We start from the raw sequence: 25846 nt of genomic DNA on the forward strand, positions 1-25846 counted from the left end.
CTTCAGACTGGACACCAAAATACAAAACTGTTACTATCGCCGGCGTCAGCAGTTGCTCGTCGTTATAGTGCACGCATTGGGTCCTCCAACTGACGAAATGGCTCTGAGCACTATGGGACTTAACAGCTGTGGTCATCAGTCCCTTAGAACTTAGAGCTACTTAAGCCTAACTAACCTAAGGACATCACACACATCCATGCCCGAGGCAGGATTCGAACCTGCGACCGTAGCAGTCGCACGGTTCCGGACTGCGCGCCTAGAACCGCGGCCGGCTCCAACTGACGCCTCTGGCAGCAGCAGCCCTGCATTCTTGTCTTAAATCTGAAGTGGGCCTAATTCGTTCGAAATCGGTCATAACGAGTAATGAAACTATTTTTTCATTAAACTTGTTTTCGTTGTCCTTCATTGCCTACTCTTGTTTTATGTAGGTCATCCAGTTGTCTGCTCTATGCCTATTCTTCTCAGAAGATTTGTAAGTAGGCTGTTTATGTTTTCTTTATGTAAGTAGGCTGTTTATATTTTCTTATTGGCAACGTTACGTAGCGCTCTGTATGAAAATCACTGGCTGTACTGTGTGCAGTCTGTGGCTAGTTTGCATTGTTGTCTGCCATTGTAGTGTTAGGCAGCGGCAGCTGGATGTGAACAGCGCGTAGCGTTGCGCAGTTGGAGGTGAGCGGCCAGCAGTGGTGGATGTGAGGAGAGAGATGGCGGAGTTTTGTAATTTGTCATGAACTGCTATATATGACTATTAAGGTAAATACATTGTTTGTTCTCTATTAATATCTTTCATTTGCTAACTATCCCTATCAGTAGTTAGTGCCTTCTGTAGTTTGAATCTTTTATTTAGCTGGCAATAGTGGCGCTCGCTGTATTGCAGTAGTTCGAGTAATGAAGATTTTTGTGAGGTAAGTGATTTTTGAAAGGTGTAGTTTAATGTTACTCAGGGCCATTCTTTTGCAGGGATCTTTGATAGTCAGATTGCGTTGCGCTAAAAATATTGCGTGTCAGTTTAAGCATAGTCTTGTACAATTCTTATAAGGGGACGTTTCAGATTATATACATCAGAAAAACCACATCATGTGGTAAAAAAAGCCATAAAATAAAAGCCCACTGAAGATGCTGCAACTTCAGTGAAACGTGTTTGGGTTAAAAAACAAAATTGTGTTTTGCTAAAGGCGGGCCCTATCCAAAAAAATATACAGGCTGTTTCATAATGTTGAATGTAATCATTGCTATCAGCTGCAGTGGGATATTAAGCAGAATCAGCCGCGACGAACGACAATTTGTACCGGACCGGGATTCGAACCCCGGGATCTCCTGCGTAGTAGGCACGTGCGGTAACCAATGTGCCATCAGGGACACAGAGTTATCACAACTACACGGGCTATGTCGGTACGCCTTACAGCCGATCCGCCGATCCACACTCCCATAGAACGCCACCTATCCGCAGTCCCTGTACATTATTCTTTATAAGCCTGGCTTGGGAATGGATCCACTTTCTTCAGTACGAATGCACAAATATATCCGACCTCCTGTGTGAATCCCTTAAGTGGCGAACTGAAGTATAATGGACAGGATCTGCTGATAAATGGCGCTTGAAGGGAGTGTGGATTGGCCGTGAGGTGTACCGACATAGTCCACGCAGTTGCGATAACGCTGTGTCCAGGATGGCGCAGTGATTAACACACCTGCCTAGTAAGCAGGAGATCCCGAGCCCGAATCCCAGTCTGGTACACATTTTCGTTTTTCGTCGCTTATTCCGCTTAAGGAGAGGTTTACTATCTTTGGCTCGAAAAAAGCATGTTCTTTGAGAATTTTTTCTCGGGATGTGTTATAGATAGGAGTTTCAGATTTGGTCAAAATGTTTATTGATATTTCCTCTACAAACTGGAATTTTTTCGACCGGAAATGTCGAATAGCAAAGGCGGAAATGTCCTCGGAACGAAACAAAATTTCGATGTAGACCTCCATGCGCGGTATGTCACAGGTCAGTCGGCTCGTCTGAAATCAAAATTGAGTTGACGTTAGTGAAGTATATGAGATTCTTTAGGAGTTGTACCTCGCTTAAGTTATTTGGACCACAGGAAACAAAATGGTGGCAATTTGAAAAAAAATATGGTTTTTTCACCGATTTTTCGACTTCGTCGGCCAAGTAAAAATGTTTGTAGTTGATGGATCGGAATAAAAGTGGTACAACTCATAGACAATTTAGTTAGCTTCGTCGGAAACAAAGAATCATGCCAATCGTCGGAAACAAAGAATCATGCCAATCGGTTCAGTAGATTTGAAGTTACCATACCGCGCGATAAAACAAAAGCCATTTCGAGAAAAACGCGTTTGAAGTTTTGACTACATACACATGCAATATTATGCAACTTAACGTTCAATTTACCATTTCGGGTATATAAACTAGTCCTTCCTCTTCCTCATAGAAGGCGTTCTGCTCGATCTGGGCCATCCTGCGCTGCTCCAGAGCCGCTCGTACGGCCGGTGACAAGTTTTCGGCCGCTTGAATCCGGTGGTCGTCCGAATGCTTGGCGAAATGCGTCGAATAGAGTCCCAGGGTGACGTCCATCGTTGTCATGGTCTTCAGAATTGCTGAACACCCTTCGTTGAAGCTGCTCACTGCCAAGAAAGTCGCAGTCTCCACAGCCTTCGCACCAGAATGCAAATTCTTGGGGGCTAACTTCCAAACACATGCGTTCATACTTTCATTTTAATTTTGTGTGTTTCCTCCAAAGCACCGGTACAATAACTCGTCCTCCGAAAGAAAAAACTGGTGCGTCAAAAAGGCTGATTTCAGGCAGGTGTTTTTTTCAACCGCGAATAACAAACATTTCCGTTCCGTATTCGGAAAAACCGTTTCAGGGATGGATTCTAAACACTTTTATGGGTCCAAAAATGCAATTTAAAAAAAATCGATTTTTAACCAAAAGATAGTAAACCTCCCCTTAACGTCCCGATACAGCTGACAGCAATGATCTCACTTCAAATTACATGTAGTGTTTGCTTTTTCGAAGGAACAGACACTGTGCATTCAAATAATGTTTCATAATTCTTATTACAGACTTCTAGGAATTGTAGAGGGTATTTAGAAGATAAATTTTTTGATAAGGAACTCATGTCCGGAAATGTACCGTTTGGGTATAAAATAAGTTTGAAGATCGGATCACTTACGAATCTCCTGCTTCACGGTACGCACACAAACTGTGAAGAGGGCGGTGTTGTCAGTCTCTGTTGTAATTATGACACCTCATACCATTTTCGGCTGCGAGGAACTGATACGTTCGCAACTATAGATTGACTAAAATTTCATGGTAGGTGACGTCTGTCACTTGCCGCTACAGTGTTGCAATAACGGCCGCCGGGTACCACACAGTTCTAGGAAAACACAATAACGGCGGGTCGCTTTACAATGAACGAGTAACGCACAGCAATGTTGAAAGTGGCGACCGCGAAGTATGTCGGAAATGCGAGGTGCTCTGTCAATAACTGATTTAATGTGTCCAATGACTGAACTGTGCAGGCGACGTGTTTTGTTGCACTGCATTTAAACTTACGTCCTAACCTGACAGCCGGCCTCTGTGGACGATCGGTTCTAGGCGCTTCAGTCCGGAACCGCGCTGCCGCTACGGTCGCAGGTTCGAATCCTGCCTCGGACACGGATGTGTGTGATGTCCTTAGGTTAGTTAGGTTTAAGTAGTTCTAACTCTAGGGGACTGATGACCCCAGATGTTAAGTCCCATAGTGCTTAGAGCCAATTTTTTCCTTATTTAACAGCAATGTATCCGAAGCAAAAATATAATCACAATCGCATTATTCGCGGCGATTAAAACTAACTTCTGCGAGGAAACTGAACACAGAAAATCTTAAGTCTCAACGCCAAAAGCAAACTGTAATTTCTCGCTATGGTTTGCTACCTGAAACTATTCACACACTAGGAACACGGTGTTACCAACCTATGAGCAGTACTCGTTCGCCCTTGGCTGCAGGTTATAGGCGACACAGGCAAATTCCAGACGAAAAAAGAATAACATAAAGGAAAATAAGAGCAAATAAAGTCAATGCGATGATGAAAACGTCGTGCCAAAGAATTAGAAATAAAAAAACATTACAGTTGAACCAGTTAACTGAATAAGAACAAAACTCATAAGATTCAGAAATAAAAGTATTACACTACATTTGTCGAGATTCGAACGTACGATCTTTCAAACGTAAAGTTTAAACGCTAACCACAGCGCTACGCTACAACATTAGATTAAATAGTTGTATTTACGATTGTAGTGACTTAGTTTCAATAATGAATTGCAGTTTTTTCTTTTTCTTGTTTTTTTTTTAATATCTTTATTCAAGACAAGACAATACAATACAATAGTAATCATACAACATAACCCACTACATAAACTTATAAGTGAGCCTTATAATTAATACAACAAACAGTTCCAGCTTCATACATTCATTAGTGGCTATTGCTGTTGCTATGTCCATGAATTGCAGTTTGCAAAAATTTCTCTTCAGGCTGTGTGACATGAAACTTGTATAATGCAAGCTGATCTCAATTATGATAACTGTGTGTGTGACGCGGAATCGCGTGTTGGTCAGAAGTACCATTTGTGTTTGGTTTATCTAACATGTATGTTTCATTAGCGTCGTTGTGTGTCGTTATAAAGTGTGATGAAATGTTAAATAAAAGTGCCAGACCCCAAAACTTCAAGAAAGATAGCTAGACAGGGAATTGGAAGTGAACTGTTGTGCGCTAATTTGGCAACGACGAACGGTTTGGGCGTGACGTTGAGCCCTCTAATTGGAAGAAACCGGCACCAAGGTGTGAATTGTCAACTATCAAATAATTTTAAGCCGACTACTGGATGTCTGACTGTGTTGCTTCACGGACTCTCCGCACTCTGGAATTTGAAAAGGACGTCCTTCGTCACGTAGAAGAGAACCAGAGGACTCGAAACAGCACGCGGGTCTGTGTTTATTATCTCCGCCGAGAGAGTATCGTTAGGCGGGAGATCTGAAAGTTTTCCGATATTCAAACTGTAAATTTCCAGACATGGGTTTCCTTGCCACTATTGTATCTATTAAGCCTCCTCTACAGCCCATAAAATCCCGTAATAGGAATTGTTAAAGTTGTGTGTATATAACTCCCCCGCCCCCCCTCTGATTAGATTTGAAAATATATAAAAATCCAAGTAGTCGTCGTCGTCGTCGTCGTCGTCGTCGTTGTTGTTGGTGGTGGTGGTTGTGGTATTGTTGTGGTCTTCAGTCCGAAAACTAGTTTGATGTATCTGTCCACAAACGTACATCCATTTGAAGCTTCTTTCTCTAGCGAAGCCTTCTTAACAGACAATAATTTTCGTAAGGCCTTGGTACACCCCTAACCGAGGGTAACGTGAGCAGAATCTGAAACCTGTCAGGTGGCAGAAAGCCGCCTGCGTGAAGTTTCTCCTCTGACGTGGAGGATTGCTACTTATCTACGGAGCTTCATGCGGGACTCAACGTCTGCCGGGGTTGCGAGCTAACTGAACACCCCCAACTCGCAAGCCGTCCCCCGCCTCCTCTTGCCTTTCCCCAACCCACACGAACACAAGCACGAACAGACGAGAGAGAGCTTTGTTTCTCGGCTCCCTTCAGCGCGGGCGCGACACACGATGATTGTAACGAGTGCGGCCGCTTTGCGCGCATGTTTATTTGATCGTGTGGGGAGCTAAGCGGCCGGCGCATTGTCCACCAAGAAGAGAACACGGCCGCGCGCCGCTCTTCTGAATGCGCAATAGCTGCTAATGAATAAATTACGCGCCGTCGCGCCGCGCCTCTCCGTCCAGTGTAAACACGCGCTGCCGCTCCTGCTCCGGGTCTGCGCCGCCGCCCGGGGCGCGCGCGCCCCCCACCCCGCGCCGCGGCCGCTGACGTCACGCGCCGGCGCGCCCAACCGCGGGCCTCCGCGCCGCACCGCGCTCCGCCATTGGCCGGCGGCCGCGGAGCGCGCCCCGCCTGCGGGACTCCCCCGCCCGTCCCCCTCCCGCCGCCGGCCGCCGCCGGTCCGGGCAGCGTTATTGAATTAGGCTCATCATTTGATTTCGGCGTCGCGGCGGCGAAGCACCGCCGGTAGCAGCAGCAGCAGCGGCACCGTCGGCGAACGCAGCCGAGCCCCGCCGAGCGCCGAGTGGCCTCCTCGCCGGCAGCGTCGCGACGCATCCGCCTCCGGCGCCCAGTCGCCGCCGCCGATCCGCTGCGCCGCGCCGCGCTGCCCTGCGCCGATATTACCCGTAATCGCCATAATCTGATATCGGCCGAGGCGAACCGGCCTGCCGCCGCCGCCGCCGCTGCCGCTGGCCCCGGGCCGTCATCCAATTAGGCGCTCGGGCAAGACGCGGCTCTCAGCCGGGCCGCGCTTTATTTATTAATTTATTGCTTCTTATAGCGGGCCGGGGGCGCGCCTTGCTTCCTTTCTTTTCCTCTCCTTCGCCGACTGCCCCCCTCCTCCTCCCCGCCCCTCCCTTTCTCTCTCTCTCGCGTCTGCCGATCTCTCCAGCACCACCACCACCCCTCTCCGTCTTTAACTTAATATTTCCTCGCGCCACGTCGAATCCGGTTTGGGCCGTAATCTGTTGCTGGCTGCGGCCGCGAGACGGGCGACGCTTTATGACTAGTTTATACACGGCCGGCTAACCGCGTTACACCCCCTTGCGCCCGCCGGAATTAGCGGCCGCGCCGTCAGGGGTGTCAAACCTGTGGGGGGAAGTCCCTGACCTCCAAAGTGCTGTTCTCTAGGTGAAGGACACGGTGGACTGCTTCAGCCGGGCCTTTAAGGTGACAATCCGTTCTTCATCCCTGCTGCTACTTGGCTGTTGTATCGAGTGCACTATATTAGCCAGTTAGTTTAACCAGGGCCGAGGCTATCTATTTGCCATTCGGGACACTCCTGTTATCTAACCAGTTGTCACTAGTGCTACGTAACCCTTATTGGAAGAAGAGTGTCACTGGGCCGTTAACCAATCAGGACCCTCCGTCGGAAATCTCGCTTGTTATCAAACAAGTTGTCAGTACTGCTACAGAAGCTCAACTGGAAGACAATTTTGGAAGAGTTGGACCATTAGGCCATCAATTCTCGTAACAGTCTATCGCAAACGTCGCCAGTTATCAACCAGGTGCTACAGAATCCCAGTCGGAAGACAAGGTTCCAACATTTGGATCATTAGTCCATTAACTACTCAAGACAGTCCGTTGGAAACCTCGCCAGATATCAAGCAGGTTGTCGCTGGTGCTACAGGAGCCAAATTGGAAGACGCATTTCAGTAGTTGGATCATTGGGCAGGTCAGGAATTGCCGATTTACTCCAAATCTGCGGCCACTCACCTTGTGACGAAGAAACAGTTGGACAGTGGTGAACAGTAGCAGAGTAGATGGACAGGGACTAGGAATGAGGTTACCCAGTTAGAATGTCAGACACAACTGTAGGACTGGGACATCGATACGCTCGAAGCTTCTACTGGCAGTTGGCCACAGTCTAAGGTTTCCTCTGTTACTGCAGTGTTCATTCTCCATATCGCCACTGGCCAGTCAAGAGTAGCAGGTTTTGCTGAGTCTTTTGTGAAGTATAGAGCCATTTTCTTCAAGACATTTGTTTGGAAGTGTTAGTGTCCAGCACAGTTGCAAGCTTCGAATCCACGTTCAGCAGTTTCAAGCCGTAGTGAGTTGGTTACTCTGGAGAACATTGGCTGGATCTGCATCCAGATGGACATTCAAATGGTGCTTAGATACTGAAGAGCACAACGAGAGAACCGGTGTATGAGGAGATCAACTGCACCAACACTGTACTGCGGAAGAGATTGGAACATTTTAGGGGGAAGAGTTTTTATGCTACTGGTCGAGCTCCTGTTGGAGGATTCAGCTGGTGTTTATATTCCGTATTAGTGTCAGTGGAGTGGCCGGAGTGATCTGCTTAGATCTAGATGCTGATGAATGTAAGGAAGGTGCCTGAAGACATCAGTTTGGTAGATTGCAGGAGGAACTGAAGGGACGAGGTCTCCTCTAGAGTTCGGCTAGTGTGGAAAGTGAGGGTAACTGACGAGAGAGTCCAGCGAGGGGCCGAGTGAACAATTTTGTGAGACGAATGTGTGTTTTTGGGCCGTGATGTGGCCGAGTGAGCGGTAAGACTGTCGGGTCACAAGTCGTTCGCGGAGGAGGCGGCTCAGTAGCGGCCGGCGAGGTTTCCAGATGGACTACTCGTACCTGAACCAGGCGGCAGCGGCGGCCGCCGCGGGCTTCGACGCCGCGGCGGCGGCCGTGGACGTGCCCGGCGGCGTGGGCGTGGGGCTGGCCTGCGGCTACGGGGGCGGCGTCGGCGTGGGCGGCGAGCTGTCGGTGGGCGGCCCGTGCGCGCAGCCTTACCGCTACCGCGCCTACAACCCGCAGCCCGTGGTCGGCGTGCCGCACCACCACGCGCCGCCCTGCGTCATGGGCGGCGCCGGGCCCGGGGCCCAGCGGCCGCAGCCGCCGCCCGCCGTCTTCCCCGCCATGAACCTCCAGGGTAAGCCCCGCAATCCTATTACCTCGTAACGCAGCGTCAGCTCTTACCCTATTAAATGTCTCTTCATCCTTATCAATATAGCCCGCATTTTCGTGCACTATGAAATAGCAAAAAATGCATGCATTCATCCTTAAAGTCCCGCATTGTGCGCGGTGTTGGCGTGGTTAAATCGGATTTGGCATATTAATGTGAAGGGGTGGTCGGATGCCCTTCCTGCCGCCACCCCATATCCCCCGGGACGGAATCAGTGTACCCCAGCTGTCTGCGTCTAGTGTAAATCATAGAAAAGTGCGGACGTGTTTAAAATGTCTGTGAGTCGTGTAACTGAAGCGGGACGTGGGGACCAGTCCGGTATTCACCTAGAGGGATGTGGAAAACCGCCTATAAACCACATCCAGGCTGGCCGGCACACCGGCCCTGTCGTTAATACGATCCGGGGCCGTCGCGCCTACCCGAGTCCAGGAAGCAGTGCATTAGCGCTCACGGCTAACCTGGCGGGTATTCATCCTTAAAAAGTCCCAACAACACGAAAAAAATATTTTCGAAATTTTTCACGTGTTACAGTTATTATCACGTAAGCAACGAATACAAGAAGAAACTGGCAAACAGTAAACAATCAATTTTATTTCACACATATTGGCTCTTCTGAATTCCGCAGTCGTTAATGCTAATTGTTAAAGGACGCAACCAGCCACAAATACTTCTAAAATGTTCTATTTCTGGTAAAAGGTATCTTTATATTTTTGCTTCATAGATAATCTTTGCATTTTAAACTAAAACATCAGGTGTATAGCAAGTGCGTGACACTCAACACTGACATTAACGATGTTTTGAAGCACGAATGGCCACAGGTTTGTTTGACCAGAAGTGTCACAGAGATGCTGAAGAAAATGAATTTGCAGACTCTTGAAGATAGCCGTAAACTATCCCGAGAAAGCCTAACAAAAATAGTTCCAAGAATCGGCTTTATAAGACGACTCTGAGAATTACACCCCATACATATCGCTCCCTTAGGGATCGTAAGGATAGCCGTAAATTATCCCGAGAAAGTCTACCAAAAATTGTTTCAAGAATCGGCTTTAAATGACGACTCCAAGAATATATTTCACCCCTTCATCTCATTCTTCCCCCGCCCAACACTTGAATGGAACGGGAAGAAACTCTAATAAGTGGTACAATTGCACGTACCCTCTGTCATGCACGTGACAGTTGTTTGTCGAGTATGGATGTACATGTAGATATGCATGATCTTGGAGAAGCATATCGAGCGTAGCAAACAAAATAGCCATGTACTGGAACTTATCTACGTGAATACAACTTTTTCAAATTATATCTAAATAAATGTAAGCACTTTAGCCTATTTTAATTAATGAATCAACCTATGAAGTGGCTCTTAATATTCACATGGTCTTGTGCAGTGCAGGAATAGACGACATGCTGCTGACCACAACAACTATATAGCTCAACTGAAAGTACTGGGCATCTGAAGATGGGTGTGGTAGCCCTGAATTGGTTATGGCATAGAAATAAAACGTTTTATATGTTATTTGTGGCTAGTTGCATCATTCACCAATCAATCAATAAATCAGTTGTCTTAAGGTAGTGGTTCACTTTGGCACCACAGGAACGTGCAGTTTCATGTGATATGTTTGAAAGCAGTTTCGCATTTTTCTTAAACGCAATCCCACATCTTGAAACTAACTCATAATGCCTAAACCAAATTACAGTGCTAAGCAACAACTGGCATAAGTTCAATAAATCGTATATTCAGTTACAAAATTCAGAATTGTACACACCCAATTGTTTCATGCCGGAACCACATGAAAGCAGCCGTACAAACTCAAATTTACATTACGGATACTAAAGGTTATTTTCATGGTCAGTGATGATGTTCTCAATACGGTAACTGTAAAGCACAAAAACAAAAGAAAAAATCTCCGCGCCGACTGTTGCTTTGAACACAGTAATCAACCGCTAAAATGCACACATTCGTAAAACTACCTCATTATACAGCAATACCTTCGGTACTTTCACGCAAAAGGCACTGGTACTTTAAAAAAAATTAATAAAATCGTAGCGGCAAAATAGTACAAATACGCAGCATCAAAATTCAGTTCTGTATTTATTTCAAGTTTCTTTTAAAACAGTACACAAAGGACCAACTGCAAATTTTATGAACTTCCCTCATGCGCTTCAGACAAATTTTTGTACATCGAAAATGGCCTTTCCACGTTACAAGAAGTGACACGTGCATACTAAACTGGCGAAATTTAGGACAATGTCAAATCAAATTGAAAGACTTACTTTTTGGCCATAAACTATTTTTTTATCAGCTTCATAAACCCAAAATCAGAATTTGAACTAATAACCTCATCTCAACTTTTGCTGCAACACTTTTCATTCTTCAGCATCTTCAATAATCGTTAGAGATTCCGCCAGTTGCCTGTGGCTCCCAACTTCGTTATCGCTGTAGACAAATACGCAAAACCTTATTTGATGTAAATCAGATCTTGTTTCAAATCTGTTTCTTCAGTACCACTTCCGTAAATTTAATGTAAATTGCATTAGTGACTTCGAAAATGCCTACGGCCCAACGCCGAGAGAGAAATTAGGTAGCTTTTCAATAGTATGAAGCAAACAAATGGTAACATGACGAATGTTAGGTAATTTACGGTCTTTGGCCGACTTAATTTCATCAAAAGTAACAGAGTAAAAGATTGTAGCATTTATCCAGGTACTCCATCTGGTTAAAATAGGTTGTGGTGGCCAAGCTAAATCTGGCAGTATATTCCTAAGTGCGGCAATACGGACAGAGTATTTTCAGTGTGAAAAAAAATTTACCTTGTTTGTGGAGGGCAACAGCATATTCACATTGTCACATTTTAGATGTACTGTTAGAGCTACACGATGTAACATAGGAGCTAAAAATGCAACGTGGTTTAATTTAGGATAATATATTTTAATTGCTGTCTCGGCCTTATATTCGTGACAGCGACGCATAATAACATTGGGACCCTTTTTCTAAATTTACTGGCTAAGTATATCGACCTCTGCCGACATCTACCTAGCCGAATTAGGGCGCTTGAGCATACTATGACGTTTACAGCCTGTAACAAAATTCGCGTAATTACTCTTGTTCTGCACTTTTGGCGTAGTTGATATAAAAACAGTAAACAGCCCAGAAAAATGATATTGTATGCAATTTAAGTTCCTGCAGTCATCTCGATGAAATTTTAGAAATATACATTTACTTCCCAGTTGTCCTACAAATACATGGAAATCTGGGCTTTACTTACCATAGTTATCTTCACTTCATGGTAGCGATGGGAGCAATTGAATGAAAGCAGTCGACGCAATCCAGCGCATTCGCTTCTGAACGGAAACATTGCAATGTTTTGGCATTTTTAAGTCATTATTGCTGACCGCTCTCTGTTGTCGCGCGTCGTCATAGTTATCATCATCCAGATATTTGATTTTTATTGAATGCCAATAAGTAGCGTTCAGTTCAGTTTTTCGTCTATATTTATAAGCAGTCGTTAACTTAATAGTGAGCTATGTGACTCGGCCAAAATACCGAAACGCTCAGTGGCGAGCGAATGGAAGAAATCGTGTGACACGTTAAAAAATTACCCTAAAAAAATTCGGTGCGATGTACATTATCTGCAAGAATGATTCGCGTTCTGAAACTCTATTAATTAAATAAATTCAGAGCAGATTGACGAATGATGACAAATAGTGACAGAATATACTTAAAGTGACAGAAAAGTGATAATATACTAAAAAAGAAAGAGATGAAGTCCCAAACAAATAAATAAATTGTATCTCGTATGATTTTTGTTCACATAACCTCAGTATTTGCCGAAAGAATGAAAATTGTCGTTAATGCGTGGAAAACTAGAAAGAGGAGAGACAATGTTTCAATAAATTTAAATAAAAACGTGATTGCTGACTTATTTAAGAATAAATTCATAATTTAACGCCAGTTGTTAGCCTTTTAAAACCCACCAAGAATCCATATTTAATGCCAGAACATAAAATTTGTATTTAAATAAATTTTGAAAATACGTCATTTTTAGAAATGTAATTTTTATTCACCTCCTTGAAGAACGTTACTTTCTTTGTCGCTATATAAAAAAATTGGCAACGTTACTCAAGGTTCATTTAAAATAGAAAATAGTGAAAAACTATGAAATCATTCAAAATCAGGGAGTGCCAAAGAAAAGCATTCATGCAGCTGAACTGGCCACAGAGACTACATAGCTTCATTCGACTGAATCCTCATCGTTACTTCATGGAGTCCCGGGAACAGTCTTGTTCTCCTTCGGCTGCCTGTCCTGAGAAATTTCATGTGTTCTTACGTGGTTTTCCCTCTGTCTTTCTTCGAGAGTACCCACATCTCGCTTCCATATAATACTACCGGTACTACCATTGTTTTATAAAGCTTCCGTTAGTTCCGTTTGTGGTTTTATACGACTTCTATGGATAGACGACCAAATGAGTAGGGTCTTTGTTTACCAGATTGTGTTATTATTTTTGTGATTACTACGTGGTACTAAAACAGCTGTAAAAGTCATGACTGTAAGACTTTCGACTAAGAAAACAGTATTTGTCGAGCCTGTGTACAAAACAAAAAAACGTTCCCTCTCCAGAAGTATTAGAGCTAGAGCAGTGAAATTTTAACAGAAAACCCACAGTTAAGGTATCTAATAACATCATGTTAAACATTGACTGAAATGCTGTTTCTTTAGGAACACACACGGATTGAACGAAATTTAGATCTGACGCTAAACCTTCTGTAGGCACTGCATGCCTAAATTAGCAAAATTTTGTTGCTACGTCGGGGATATTTCACACCCAAGTTAACGGTGTCTACCTGTTTCATCATTTTACTATTTATGTTAATTTGGGATCTTATCATGTGTTCCCCAGAAATGCCGAAACTTCTGATTTGTGTGGAGATAATATCAGTCCATATTCTTCTGCTATATTTCTAAAGATATTTAGCGCTCTTTGCAAATTATCTTCTGTTCGTCGCACAGTAACAACATCGTGTGCATATAAAACTATGTAATCCACACCGCGGTCAAAATACTATACCATACCTTAAAGTCTGTTTCCATCTAACTGTGACCTCATACACAGATTAAAAAAAAAAAAGTTTTGGAGACGCTGCAGCCTTGTCTAAGACCTTTATTTGAAACAGCAACCTGCCACAAGTACGGTTTGAGAGAGTTTATTTACTGCTTTATGAAATATTATTACTGCTTCAGTCCATTTTTACAAGTAATTGCTAGCAAGAGCGTTTGGGCAGTATGCTGCCACCATTAGTTCCATGTACATTAATCCGAAGTGTGATGGATGTGCCAGTGGGGTCATGTATCGAAATTTAACGCTGTACAGAAAGATTCATTTACTTCAGTGTTTACCGTCTTACGCTATTGCTGGAAATTTGTCTGGCGCACAGAGCACAGAAATGAACATTACTCCATCACTTAACACTTCAACATTCAGATGTTTACCTCCCAAATATTCTTAACTGCTGAGACAAACTTATTGCAATTGTTGGCAGACTGCAAACATTTGAAATACATTTTTTTATATATAAGCACATTTGTGTGAAGGCACATATTAATAGTACGGTTATTTGCTGTTTGAAGGTCATTCAGTAATGTTAAAAGAAATCATTTTCCTTCCAGTTAACTCTTTATACTAGGAAAAATAGTATTCAATATTGGAAAATTTTTGAAGAAATTTACGTTGTTACTTTCAAGCTTATCATGTAAGGCAAGTAGTCATTAATGTTTTTGCGCACTAAGATAAAAGTATTTTCACTCAAAATTAGTTCAACATACGAGAATTTTTTTATTTTTAACTTTTCTTTTGCTCCGCATAAACACAACATAAAATGGTCCCGAGATTAATAAAACACGAATTGTGGCGACAACGTGCGTGATGTGTATTCATGTGCGACACGTTTGAGACTCTTTATGTTATACATATTAAAATTTCCACATTTCTGCACGTGCACTATATCAGTGCTGTCAAATTCCCGAAAAACTGGTTGAGTACATACCATCCTGCGGTTTATGGCAACTCACACACTATCGTTTACAGAACGTGGCCAAGGTTTACATAAGTGACAAAAACATTAGTCTGAAATGTGCTAAATTAGTAAAGATGTTAAGTTACAGCCGCTGTGTAGTGTTATATGGGCATAGCAAAATATTTCTTTGGTGAAGCGATGTAACTAAAGATGAATGCATCGCACAGAAACATGCCACACGTATCACCACATTTCTTGAATGTTATGCGAAAAAATTATTTACCAAATTTTGAACGAAAAACGTTTTGTTGATCTTAGGTCAAAGAAACATTAACTACGACAGAACGAAGAATCAGTAAGAAATCAAGAAAGTCTGTAAAGCCATTTGACGATGGATTTGTAAGAAACCCGAAGCAGGTAATAGTTTGATTTAATCCTTCATTCTGCAGTTTTTATGAAAGACCATTAGCAATTATTTTCATTTGGAGATTTGGTGAAGGAATACAGGAAAATATATCACTTACATTTTTTAAAATTTTTTTTCGTAACATTCACGTATATCCGTTTAGTTCAGAGAAGCAAAGCGATCATCACTGTTAAAGTTTGACTTATAGAGAAAATCCAGTTCAAACTCTGCTGTGCAGATGGGCAAAGCAGCGCAATCAAAGGTTAGACAACTGTTTGAAATCATACTTTCGGCTAGTTGCCGTATCAGAATATAAACATTGTAATTACACTACAGCCACGTTTCTAGTAATTCCTTTCGACAAGGTATCGTTACCACTTTATGCAATGTTCCTGAAAACAAGCATGACCCCTGTAACTCATGTAGCCAAAGCAAATCCTCATCTCAAGCTGAGCGGGTTTTTATCGTCGAGGAATAGAACGGTTCGTTCAACGTTCCGACCATTTCTTTTTGACAAAGACTTGGTGAACATGTTGAAAAATAGTGTCGTGTATCTGTGTGACTTTGAAGTTTAGTACAGCACTGAATAAGTTACTTGGCTTGCCACAATAATGTGTTACTTATATTTTGAAACCCTCTCACAATTCGATTCTGCCACTGGCTCACCTTGGATGTGTTGTAATAGATCTTTTTTTTAGGTTAAATTATACGCTGCAACCAATCACAATTTTTTTTTAACACTGATTTACGAGCGACGCGTTGAGAACCATTGGTGCTTGTCTTCTGAGCCCCAAGAAATAAGGAAAGTAAAAATAAATACAGAGTCCTATTAACTGAATTACCGCTAGATCGTTATGTTGTTTTGCAGGTATTCATTAGTTTCAGGTCGTACTCTTTCGTACACAGAAATTCAAAATACAATTACCATATTTAAGTCGCGTAAGACGTAACACCCATTTTGTTTCGGGAACGGTTCAAAATGCCGAAACGAGGTTTTCGGCAAATGATAAAAGACAGAAGGGCAAGCAGTTTTATTCTTTGTTTAGTATTCGTTAATTAATGAACGAAAAAATACGCAACACTTGTGCAATATTAAAACAATATTGTAGAATATTACACCAGCGTCGCGTGTTTTTTCATTCATGATGTGTAAAATATTCTACCAAGAACCAACGAAACAGTCAATTACTATTCATCAATTCTTATGTTAAGCGGGATATTATATCTACCATTTTTTAGGAATGCTGTTCTTTTTTAAACGGCCCCTGAAATTCCTCGAGACGGCAAGTACGACACTTTTTAATGTAAGACGATAGGAAGTGTTTCCGCTCACCATATTACCACTAACATTGCCAAATCCAGATTAACATGCTGACCCCGTAAGGATAAGTATTCAAATAAAAGTGACAGAAAGAGAAGGTTTATCATAACATAAATTCATCGCATAAATATCTTTGCATTAAACTGGTTTATCACGGTTCATAGGGTAGATTAAAGACTGAAGTCAAAAGGTAAAAATCATAGTCAAGGCAAAAATTCCTTGTTTGAGTTTCATACCCTCGTGTGCATCTGAAAAGTAAAATGAGATACATACCGCGTTCGATAAATAATGTGGAAATTGTCTCAACGAATAGGGGAATGGATTTAAGCGGAATTGTGGAGAGAAAGTCTTGTAATAAAACGATATGGCACGATCTTCTAATATACAGTGAGCTGCTCTGTTTTACACCCCGTACTTTTTAGCGACTGTACCTCTTATTCGAAACCGTTGGGAATAAATTGCTTATGTGACGTCTTACCCTCATAACGACCCATACTTCTCCTTCTAACGTCTCAGTTTTCTCTTGGAACGCTGTGTGAATGTGTAGAGTTCACTCTGAAACACCTTTATTTCATGTAATATATAGTTAAATTTAACAGCCACTAGATTCATCTTCTGGTCTACCGGGATAATCATTCTACATCATCTTTACATAGCTGCAGTTCAGATCATTTCGTTACCGTAGAACAAAAGAAGCAACTCAGAATTTGTTATCATTTGAAAACAATTTTCTTCTCCAAACACTGTTTCGTGATTAACGTCTTCGCTTGTCTGAATCCTGAATATCGTCCATGAAGCCGGATTTCTTTGCGTAGATAAGTAAATAAAGAAATAAACGTAAGGATCTGCAGTTTGACTTCAATGAGTAAAACTGTATTCTAGTGGTATACTCGTATCTCATCGGCTACTATTTGTTCGTGGTATATCTTCACTTACTTAATGAATAGCTTTCGAACCGTCTCTACTCAGAACTTGGGAGTTCGGCTGTCACGAATATTTAGAAACGAAATACATGTATTCTTTTGTTACTTAAACGCCTAACATATTTTTCTGTTATTCTATGCTACATTTCGTGCTTGTAACTCACAGTTATTCCATTTATTACTGGTCTATTTTGACGGTCGTACCTGTGATTCCTGTGAAAGGGAAGTAATCTTTTTGAATGTAAGGTACAATAATAGATCGTGTACAAAAAGAATCATCCGATTTGGCAAGCCTATATTTCTGAAACTAATAAATATATACAATGAATTTTGTTTTTTCATGGGCGGAGACTGAAAAGTTTTTTTCGTACCTTTACATAGGTGTTCAATACGCTCCCCTTGAGATGGACGGCGTATGGTATTCAAATTGTTCCCACACTGCAGTGAACATGTCTTGAGTTACAGCTTCCACAGCTGCTGTTACGCGATGTCGTTGTTGATAACGGAGGCACGTAAACAGTCTTTTATAAACGCCCACAAGAAATAATCACATACAGTTAGGTCCGGTGACCTTGGAGAGCAATAATGTAAGGCTGCATCATTTGGTCCAGTGCGACCGATCCACCGTTCAATAATCCCTTGATTTAAAAGTTCCGACACTTCCTGATGCCAGAGTGGCCGCGCGCCATCCTGTTGGTAAATGAAGTAGTACGAATCAGTCTCCAACTGTGGGAAAAGAAAGTCCTCAAACATATCGAGATATGTGCTTACTGTAAGAGTGTTCTAGGCAAAGAAAAATGGACCCTACACCTTTTTCCGTGAAACTGCATAAAACACATTAAATACTTGGAGAGTCCCTCTCATTTTGTATAAATACATGTGGTTGTTACGTACTCCATATTCTCACATTATGACAGTTCACCTTTCCATTTAAATGGCATGTTGCCTCCTCACTAAAGACTGAGCGTCGGAGAAAACTGCCGTCCTCCATCTTGCCAAAAACTAGATTATAGAACTCCACACTTTGTTGTTCGTCACCTTAACGAAGAGCTTGCAGTAGCTGAATCCTGTGTGGTTTCCTGTGTAACCGTCGCCGCAGCACACTCCAGAGGCACGTTGAGCTGTCGAGCTGCACGGCGAACGGACTTCTGTGGACTCCTTGTGAATCTATGGCGGTCGCGTACGACTTCTGTGTCAGGCGCTCGCTCGGAGACGGCCCGGCAATTTGCCTTTACACAAACACCCCGTTTCTCGGAATTGTTCATGCCATCGTGTCGTTTCTCGGAATTGTTCATGCCATCGTGTAATGCTCTGTGCTGTAGGAGGAACCACGCCATACCTAGTACGAAAGTCACGCTGAAGAGTTATTACTGACCCGCATTGGGCAAAACGTAGAACACACAACGCTTTCTGTTGACCAGACACCATTTTTACTAGAACTGAAGCGGGCTCACACTGCTGCTACCTTCAGGGAACGGCGTAAAACTCGAGAGTTTGCTCTTTCCAACAGTGCGTTGTTCACGCATATATATGGGCTGGCCGCTGTGGCCGAGCGGTTCTAGGCGCTTCAGCCCGGAACCACGCTGCTGCTACGGTCGCAGGTTCGAATCCTGCCTCGGGCATGGATGTGTGTGATGTCCTTAGGTTAGTTAGGTTTAAGTAGTTCTAAGTCTAGGGGACTGATGACCTCAGATGTTAAGTCCCATAGTGCTTAGAGCCATTTGAGCCATTTGAACCACGCACATATCGCAAATAACATAATAGTTATGATTTTTTAAATTAGGTGATTCTTTTTTATACACCCTGTATTCGTGATCAAATGAGAATATGCAAATGGGTCAGCTCTAGTGAAGCCACATGTTCACCTCATCAAAGACATGTTCTGATAACATAAACGAAAGAAAAATAAATTTAAAAAATGAAGAAACTACTAATTATCGTATTTATTAAGAAACCAGAGACCTATAAACTTATCACAGAACCCATATTTGAAACTTTGTAATGCATGTAAAGAAGAATGTTGATCTTTGGACTAAATTACGAAACAATTGAGTGGCTCAAATGTGTTTTTCCTGGTTTTTGATTCTTATTTAATGTTTTCCCGAGAACAGATGCAAAATTGTGTAAGCATGTTTATAATATGCGAAAAATCTATTAAAGTTAGTGTAAGAAAATCTATTAATACAAACTGAACAAAATTAATAACGCAGAAGTTTATGGATGCTAGGGATAATACATCAGAGTCTTCAGAGTGAATTTTTCACTCTGCATCCGAGTGTGCGCTGATATGATGAAACTTCCAGGCAGCTTAAAACGGTGTGCCGGGCCGGGACTCGAATCCGGAACCTTCGCCTTTCTCGGGCAAGTGCTCACCAATCACCAAGTGAGGTACTCGACCACGACTGACAACCTGTCCGCCAGTACATCACCACTTACCTCCCTAAGGTTCTGCATACCTTTCGGGACTGGCACTCCAGGAAAAAAGGATATAGTCCAGAATCCCGGTTCGACACCCAGTTTTAATCTGTCAGGAACTTTCAGTACGTCAACGTGCCTAAAGTAGACGGAAATTATCTGACTAAGTAACCAGAAATAATATTTCTTTGCTTTGGCGATGTAGTTGAAGTCCAAAATTATTGCGCATAAACTTGTTACTTTTCATTTTTGAACTATCACACAACGAACATATTTCAGTTCTCCGCGGCTTGAATGTATTTAGTGCAGCTTTCAGTCTTCATATGGGGGACTTCGTTGAAGAATGTTAATGACCAGTGGCCGTTGGAAGTGATGGCCACATTATCTCCGATCAACATTGCAGGCACAATCTGTGCAGAATGCTAAGTGGTAAAATACGAAAAATTCATACGTATATATACGTTGTGTTTATTTTGAGACAACTAAATATTCGAAAACGATGCATCGAACGAAAAAAGAAAGATATAGTGGGTGAGAAGTTATTATTTGTAAAGGGGACATCTGTCTGTTGCAACTGGCCACCTACTAACTTGTATTTTCAAATGGGAACTTCCTGTTGCTATTGCATGTTCGGATAATGCCCCAAAAATGTGTACGGTTTACTCAAACCATTGTTTTCTATTCGTGCTAAATGGCGCTGTAATAAAAATATGAAGTGCGCCTCTTTCTGCAATTAAGAATCGGCGCATTTCATTTACGTTACTTATGTTCGAAGTTTACTTTAGTGTTGCAAATTTGATTGTACAGTACAGTATGGTTATCAGTTTCAATCTCTGGTTAGGAACAACGTTTAGCAGGATCCAGGAACAACGACTTGGATGCAAGTTTTTTGTTCCCATTGGGATGCTTGATTTCGGAGAGCCCACTTGCATTTCACCATAGGGGTGCTTGATTTCGGTGAATATCCAAAGCATGTGCGTCTGTCACGATAACCTCACGAACATTTCACCTTGTTACAATGGTTGTGGTTTGTATTCCGTCAGTAGCCGCGTAGCGGCCACGCGAGAGTTAGAGCGGTTAGGTGAAAACAACATACCAAAATCATCATCCTGTTGGCGGCGCTTGAGGGCGGCCACCGAAATCAATCATTTTGATATTTTGGAGAATCATCGCAATCATCTCCATAGGGAACAGAAAACTACATTACTTTACTAGTAAATTATTTGTCAGAAATGTCAGGGCGGCCACCGAAATCAAACATTTTGATATTTTGGAGAATCATCGCAATCATCTCCATAGGGAACAGAAAACTACATTACTTTACTAGTAAATTATTTGTCAGAAATGTCAAAGTCTACCCATATCTGTTCTGTGCAATCACATTTGCAACATTCAAGTAACGTTTGAACCTTTTAGAACACAAATGTTTACATTTGCATCGTTAATTAAATGTAGAATCAAGTGTGTCGGTTCCTAATTGCAAAAACAAGTCACGTTTGATATTTGCCTATTGCAGCACCATCTACCACGAATGGGAAACAATGGTTTGAGTGAACCGTACGTGTTTTTTGGCGTGTTATCCTAATATGCAATAAAATGGAAGGTTCCCTTTTTAAAATACAAAGTTGACTCCGCCCACGCAGGAATGGTGTTAGCTGTTGTGGATTGGCAAGAGAGCCAACCCACTATGAGAGGAAGCCGAAAGGCACGCGTTTTAGCTCACGCAGGCTGGCGTGAGGTCTGGAACAGGTCAAGGAAATTAGACTAGCAAAAAAGGACGTAGCTGTGGAATACTTAACTTTAATCCATAAATGGTGAACATCGCTCTTGACGGTACATGTTTTACAGCATCAATAGTAACTGGTAATGGCGCCTTGCTAGGTCGTAGCAAATGACGTAGCTGAAGGCTATGCTAACTATCGTCTCGGCAAATGAGAGCGTAATTTGTCAGTGAACCATAGCTAGCAAAGTCGGCTGTACAACTGGGGCGAATGCTAGGAAGTCTCTTTAGACCTCCGTGTGGCGGCGCTCGGTCTGCAATCACTGATAGTGGCGACACGCGGGTCCGACGTATACTAACGGACCGCGGCCGATTTAAAGGCTACCACCTAGCAAGTGTGGTGTCTGGCGGTGACACCACATTAGCAGAGACAAACGTCCCCTTCCCTAAAGCCAACTTTTCACCTAGAACAATGTTTGTCATACGATGCGTCGGTTTCGAAATATTTAGTTGTCTCAAGTTAAAAACAAACACCTTGACATTACTAATCCTGAGTAATCTTTGTACCAGCCAAATGCGCAAGATATCGATAAAGATCAGAGGCGATCAATGTGACCAGAGATACCTCATCATAATCACTAAAGAGTGTTACCGAAAGTTTGTTTATTCCTATAGTCAGGCCATAAGAGAATAATGAATGTAACTCCATCTTGTGGTGGAGTATGGGACTACGGCTGTTCAATGTTCAATAAAACGAGCACGTATGCCCGAAATAGCCATTACGAGACCACTTATAGACACTGCTATATTTGAAACACGAAGGTTACTGAATTGGAGCAATTAAGACCTGAAGATGACGCAGTGTAACGTCGAAACCGATTGCCTAGAAATAAACATATACAACGGCGATTGGTATTGTTTTTATTTAACATAAAAGAATAATGTCGACCATCTGTAAAAATTTTACACGTTCCTTGTAACCAGTAGAGCAAGCTAAAAAGTAATTTTTCTCTATAATGAAGTAGTTTGAGAACCGTTGTGAACCAGTAGTTCGAGTAAATCTCGTAAAATGCAACTGTTATGGACTTTGAGGTATTTCTTTCACGAAAACGAGCTTATAAATCCTATGTTATTACTCAGTAATAATTAATAATACTAGTTAAAATGAAATTAATAGTAAATGAAACTATATAAGTTAGCACCAGCACCGTGAATCCGGTAAACGGGATATAGTGACGTTTGAAGAAATTCCTATTTCATAAAAAACTGGAATACCGATTCCGTATTTTCTGTGTTCATCCCTTATATGTAATAGACATTACATATAATGAATATGGAGGCCAAAGCCTCGAAAGATTCATAGCGTTTTTATCATAAAGAAGATATATCTTTTGTATCTGGTCCACATTTAGCTGACACAAAATGTACGGTGGGAGAAAAGTAGCTCCTATAGAACAGGTTGTGAGAAGTCTCTGACGTTAACATCGATTCGGACGTGTAACGGAAATGATTTATGGAAAGACAAAAAGTCCATAGTTGATTGTTACAGCGTATTTGGAATCAAAGATCCTCGGAATACTGTTTTCAATATATAACAAATGGCTCCTATCTTCAAATTTGTTACCTTCATCTCAGCAAATTAACAGAATTACTGTCTGCACCTTCTGTTAGAATGTTTGTACATTTCTACGTCAAATCCGATTGGTTTTTGCTACACTTCAGCTCACATAGGGCAACCTTGCTGGAAGAGTTCAACCTCGTTGAAATGATGAATTCATTGTTGTAGTCTCTAGGTTAAATAATTTCTTACATTTGCCCTGTAGTATCCTTTGAAACTACTGTGTATAATTAATTCATAAAATGATTTTTATTATTTAATTCTCACTTTCTATCTTTGATGCTTTATCCACACGTGGATGAATTTTTGACTTGCGCCAAGTACAAAAATCGTGTAAACAAGGTCGCCACGCGGAGTGTCGAACACTAATTTATTACACACTCTAGTTTTCACTGGTTTAAATTTTGCAAGCAGCTAGAGATTGTGTTAAACCAAACACACATAAGTTCATTTAGTGTAGTTTTTTGTTGTAATATACAGTTTTGTTTCTGGTATTCCAGTACATCAATTTCACTTATATTAACAACGTAGCAACACTCGCCCTCTACATTCATGTTGCTAGCAGTCTAATTTCCCTGAAAATTATTTGTTACGTATATTTATCACTATAAGCGACAGCAATTACATCGTGTACAGCAGCATAATCGTGCAATTACACTAATATACTCCTCAAATAAATGTCATCTGACGACACTGTCCATAAGAACGTGTTGTAGAAGACTTTATGCTCAAATTTCGTCTTATGTTTCAGTATTGCTGCCAATATAAGTAGTATTCTAATATAAGCGTGAAACTACACAAGAGTTGCGGCAATGTCGGGTATGCCACTGTATTTCGTTCGATCTAGCTTCGTTTGTTAGCGGCAACAAAAGGCGAAAGATAATGTAAAACTTGAACTAGCCGTCTGAAGATGAATCTGTCGGCAAATAATGGTAAACCCTTGATAGAAAGCGTTCTTGTAACTATAATTAACTGATACCACAGATAGAAACTACGTAGTTCTTTTTTTCCTTCTTTGCCCTCCATATCACTCTTAGCAATAAACTGATAACAGAATAGTTTCTTACGACGCGCACTATCCTAGTCGGAGACTGGACTGCCAATGAATCTTTTTTTTTCGCCATCTTACCACGACTCCTGTGACGGTAATAAGTAATATCCATCCTGTTTTAGCCAGCTAATTACATGCCTCAGCATAAGTATTTCGAAAGCATTTGTTAATGCAGAGTATTGGTTCAGGCATCTACCGAGATTACGCGTGATCTAAATATATTTTAATAAATTTTACATCACTAGAGCCGTTTTGTCATTTCTGGCCTTATAAAACTCACGAAGTTTCCGTCGAAGATGATATCTATAGAAAATACTGCGAAAAGTTGAAGACAGAAAAAGAAAATCTTCATCTTAACCAACCAGTGGGAGGGGGGAAGGGGAGGGAGCCCGTGGGAGGAGGGGAGAGAGAGAGGAGGGAGGGAGGGAGGTGTGAGTGTGTGTGTGTGTGTGTGTGTGTGTGTGTGTGTGTGTGTGTGTGTGTGTGCAATAGTCGCTTATCGCCTTTCTTGTCTTGAGGCGTAAGAGGGAAAACCTGGAAAATAAACTTGGGCTGATGAATCTACCAGGCGAACTATCGTTGATCCGGCGCCTACTTACATCTTACTGGCAGATTTAGCCGCCTTAACGTATTGAGAAGACACCACGATCTACGGTAAGAGCAGCACCTCGAAATCCACTAATGAACAAAAATAATTGTAGAACCAAGATGGGATCATCAAAATAACATGAAACGGAGATAGCACACGCCGCATGGTGACACAAATAAACGAAATAAATGTCAAGGTAACAGATATAAATTAATGCCAAGGAATATGTCTTCTACATAGAATCTCGAGTTGATAGAGGGTTTCAGCGTCAATATATGAGACTAGATCGTTTTTGTGTGTTTCTGTGGCATGGTATGCGATTATAATTTTCTCTGATGTATAAGATACTGAATAAGTTTTCGATGATTTTCGTAACATCGTAGAGGCCACAGAAAGTTGAATGAAATTTCAGCTTTTGTTTTGTAGTTCTTATTTAATCTTTCCGAACGACGTTAATACTCTATAAAGAATTACATTCAAATCCAGACGTTATGTGGATTTGTTAAGTCGCATTATGCCAAACGGTTTTAACGGCGACGGAAGAAATGTGATGCAGTGCTGCGTAGAAGGTTTGTGTATTTTATGCGATATGTGTTTCGGCGTTGACTATCGGGAACCAGATCTGTGCAACTTTGATTTCGTTATTGTTCTCCAGCATACGGTTCTGAAGAACTGTGGCGTAGTTTGGACACCATCACAAGTGGTACTTTAGGAATAAAAAAAGTCTCTGTTTCGAGTGAACTCGACATCTCGTGTCAATCCTTTCTATGTCCATAAAAGTCGTAATGTTGGCCCAAATCAGGAAGTTCTTTCCGCACATATAAGGAGGGCATCTTTCCACTCCCGGCAGTCAGTAGTTCTACCACTGTAGCCGTCACCGATGACTGCTGTTGAAATATCGTGGATTTTCTTCGAACTGTCCGGTTTGTCAGCCGAGAATATTTTAACACAGTCGCGACGCCACGAAAGACTTCGAGGACGTATAGGGTGTCCGGGAAATAAGTTGAATAAATCCGTAAAGAACAATTTATTGAAAATAAAAGTACAGATGTTTGCTATTCTTCAAAATAGCACCCTTAGGCGCCAGTACACTTCTCCAACGATTCTGCCAGCTCTGATAATTTCCTGGAACACGTTGACTGGAGCCTCCTTCAGATACCTCGTCGCGGCAACTTTCACGGCATCTACCGTTCCAGAATGATGATCCTGCAAGGTTCTCCTTAT

At 42.0% G+C, this 25846-nt stretch overlaps 1 protein-coding gene across 1 annotated transcript; it reads left to right on the plus strand.

Annotated features, from left to right (window-relative positions):
- Positions 1–8223: 8223 nt before the first annotated feature.
- On the plus strand, positions 8224–8565 carry LOC126095466 (uncharacterized). The gene has a single exon (XM_049910257.1). The coding sequence runs from the start codon at positions 8224–8226 to the stop codon at positions 8563–8565; it is 342 nt and encodes a 113-aa protein (XP_049766214.1).
- Positions 8566–25846: the final 17281 nt, after the last annotated feature.

Source organism: Schistocerca cancellata, chromosome 8 (assembly GCF_023864275.1).
Source record: "Schistocerca cancellata isolate TAMUIC-IGC-003103 chromosome 8, iqSchCanc2.1, whole genome shotgun sequence".
NCBI lineage: Eukaryota > Metazoa > Arthropoda > Insecta > Orthoptera > Acrididae > Schistocerca > Schistocerca cancellata.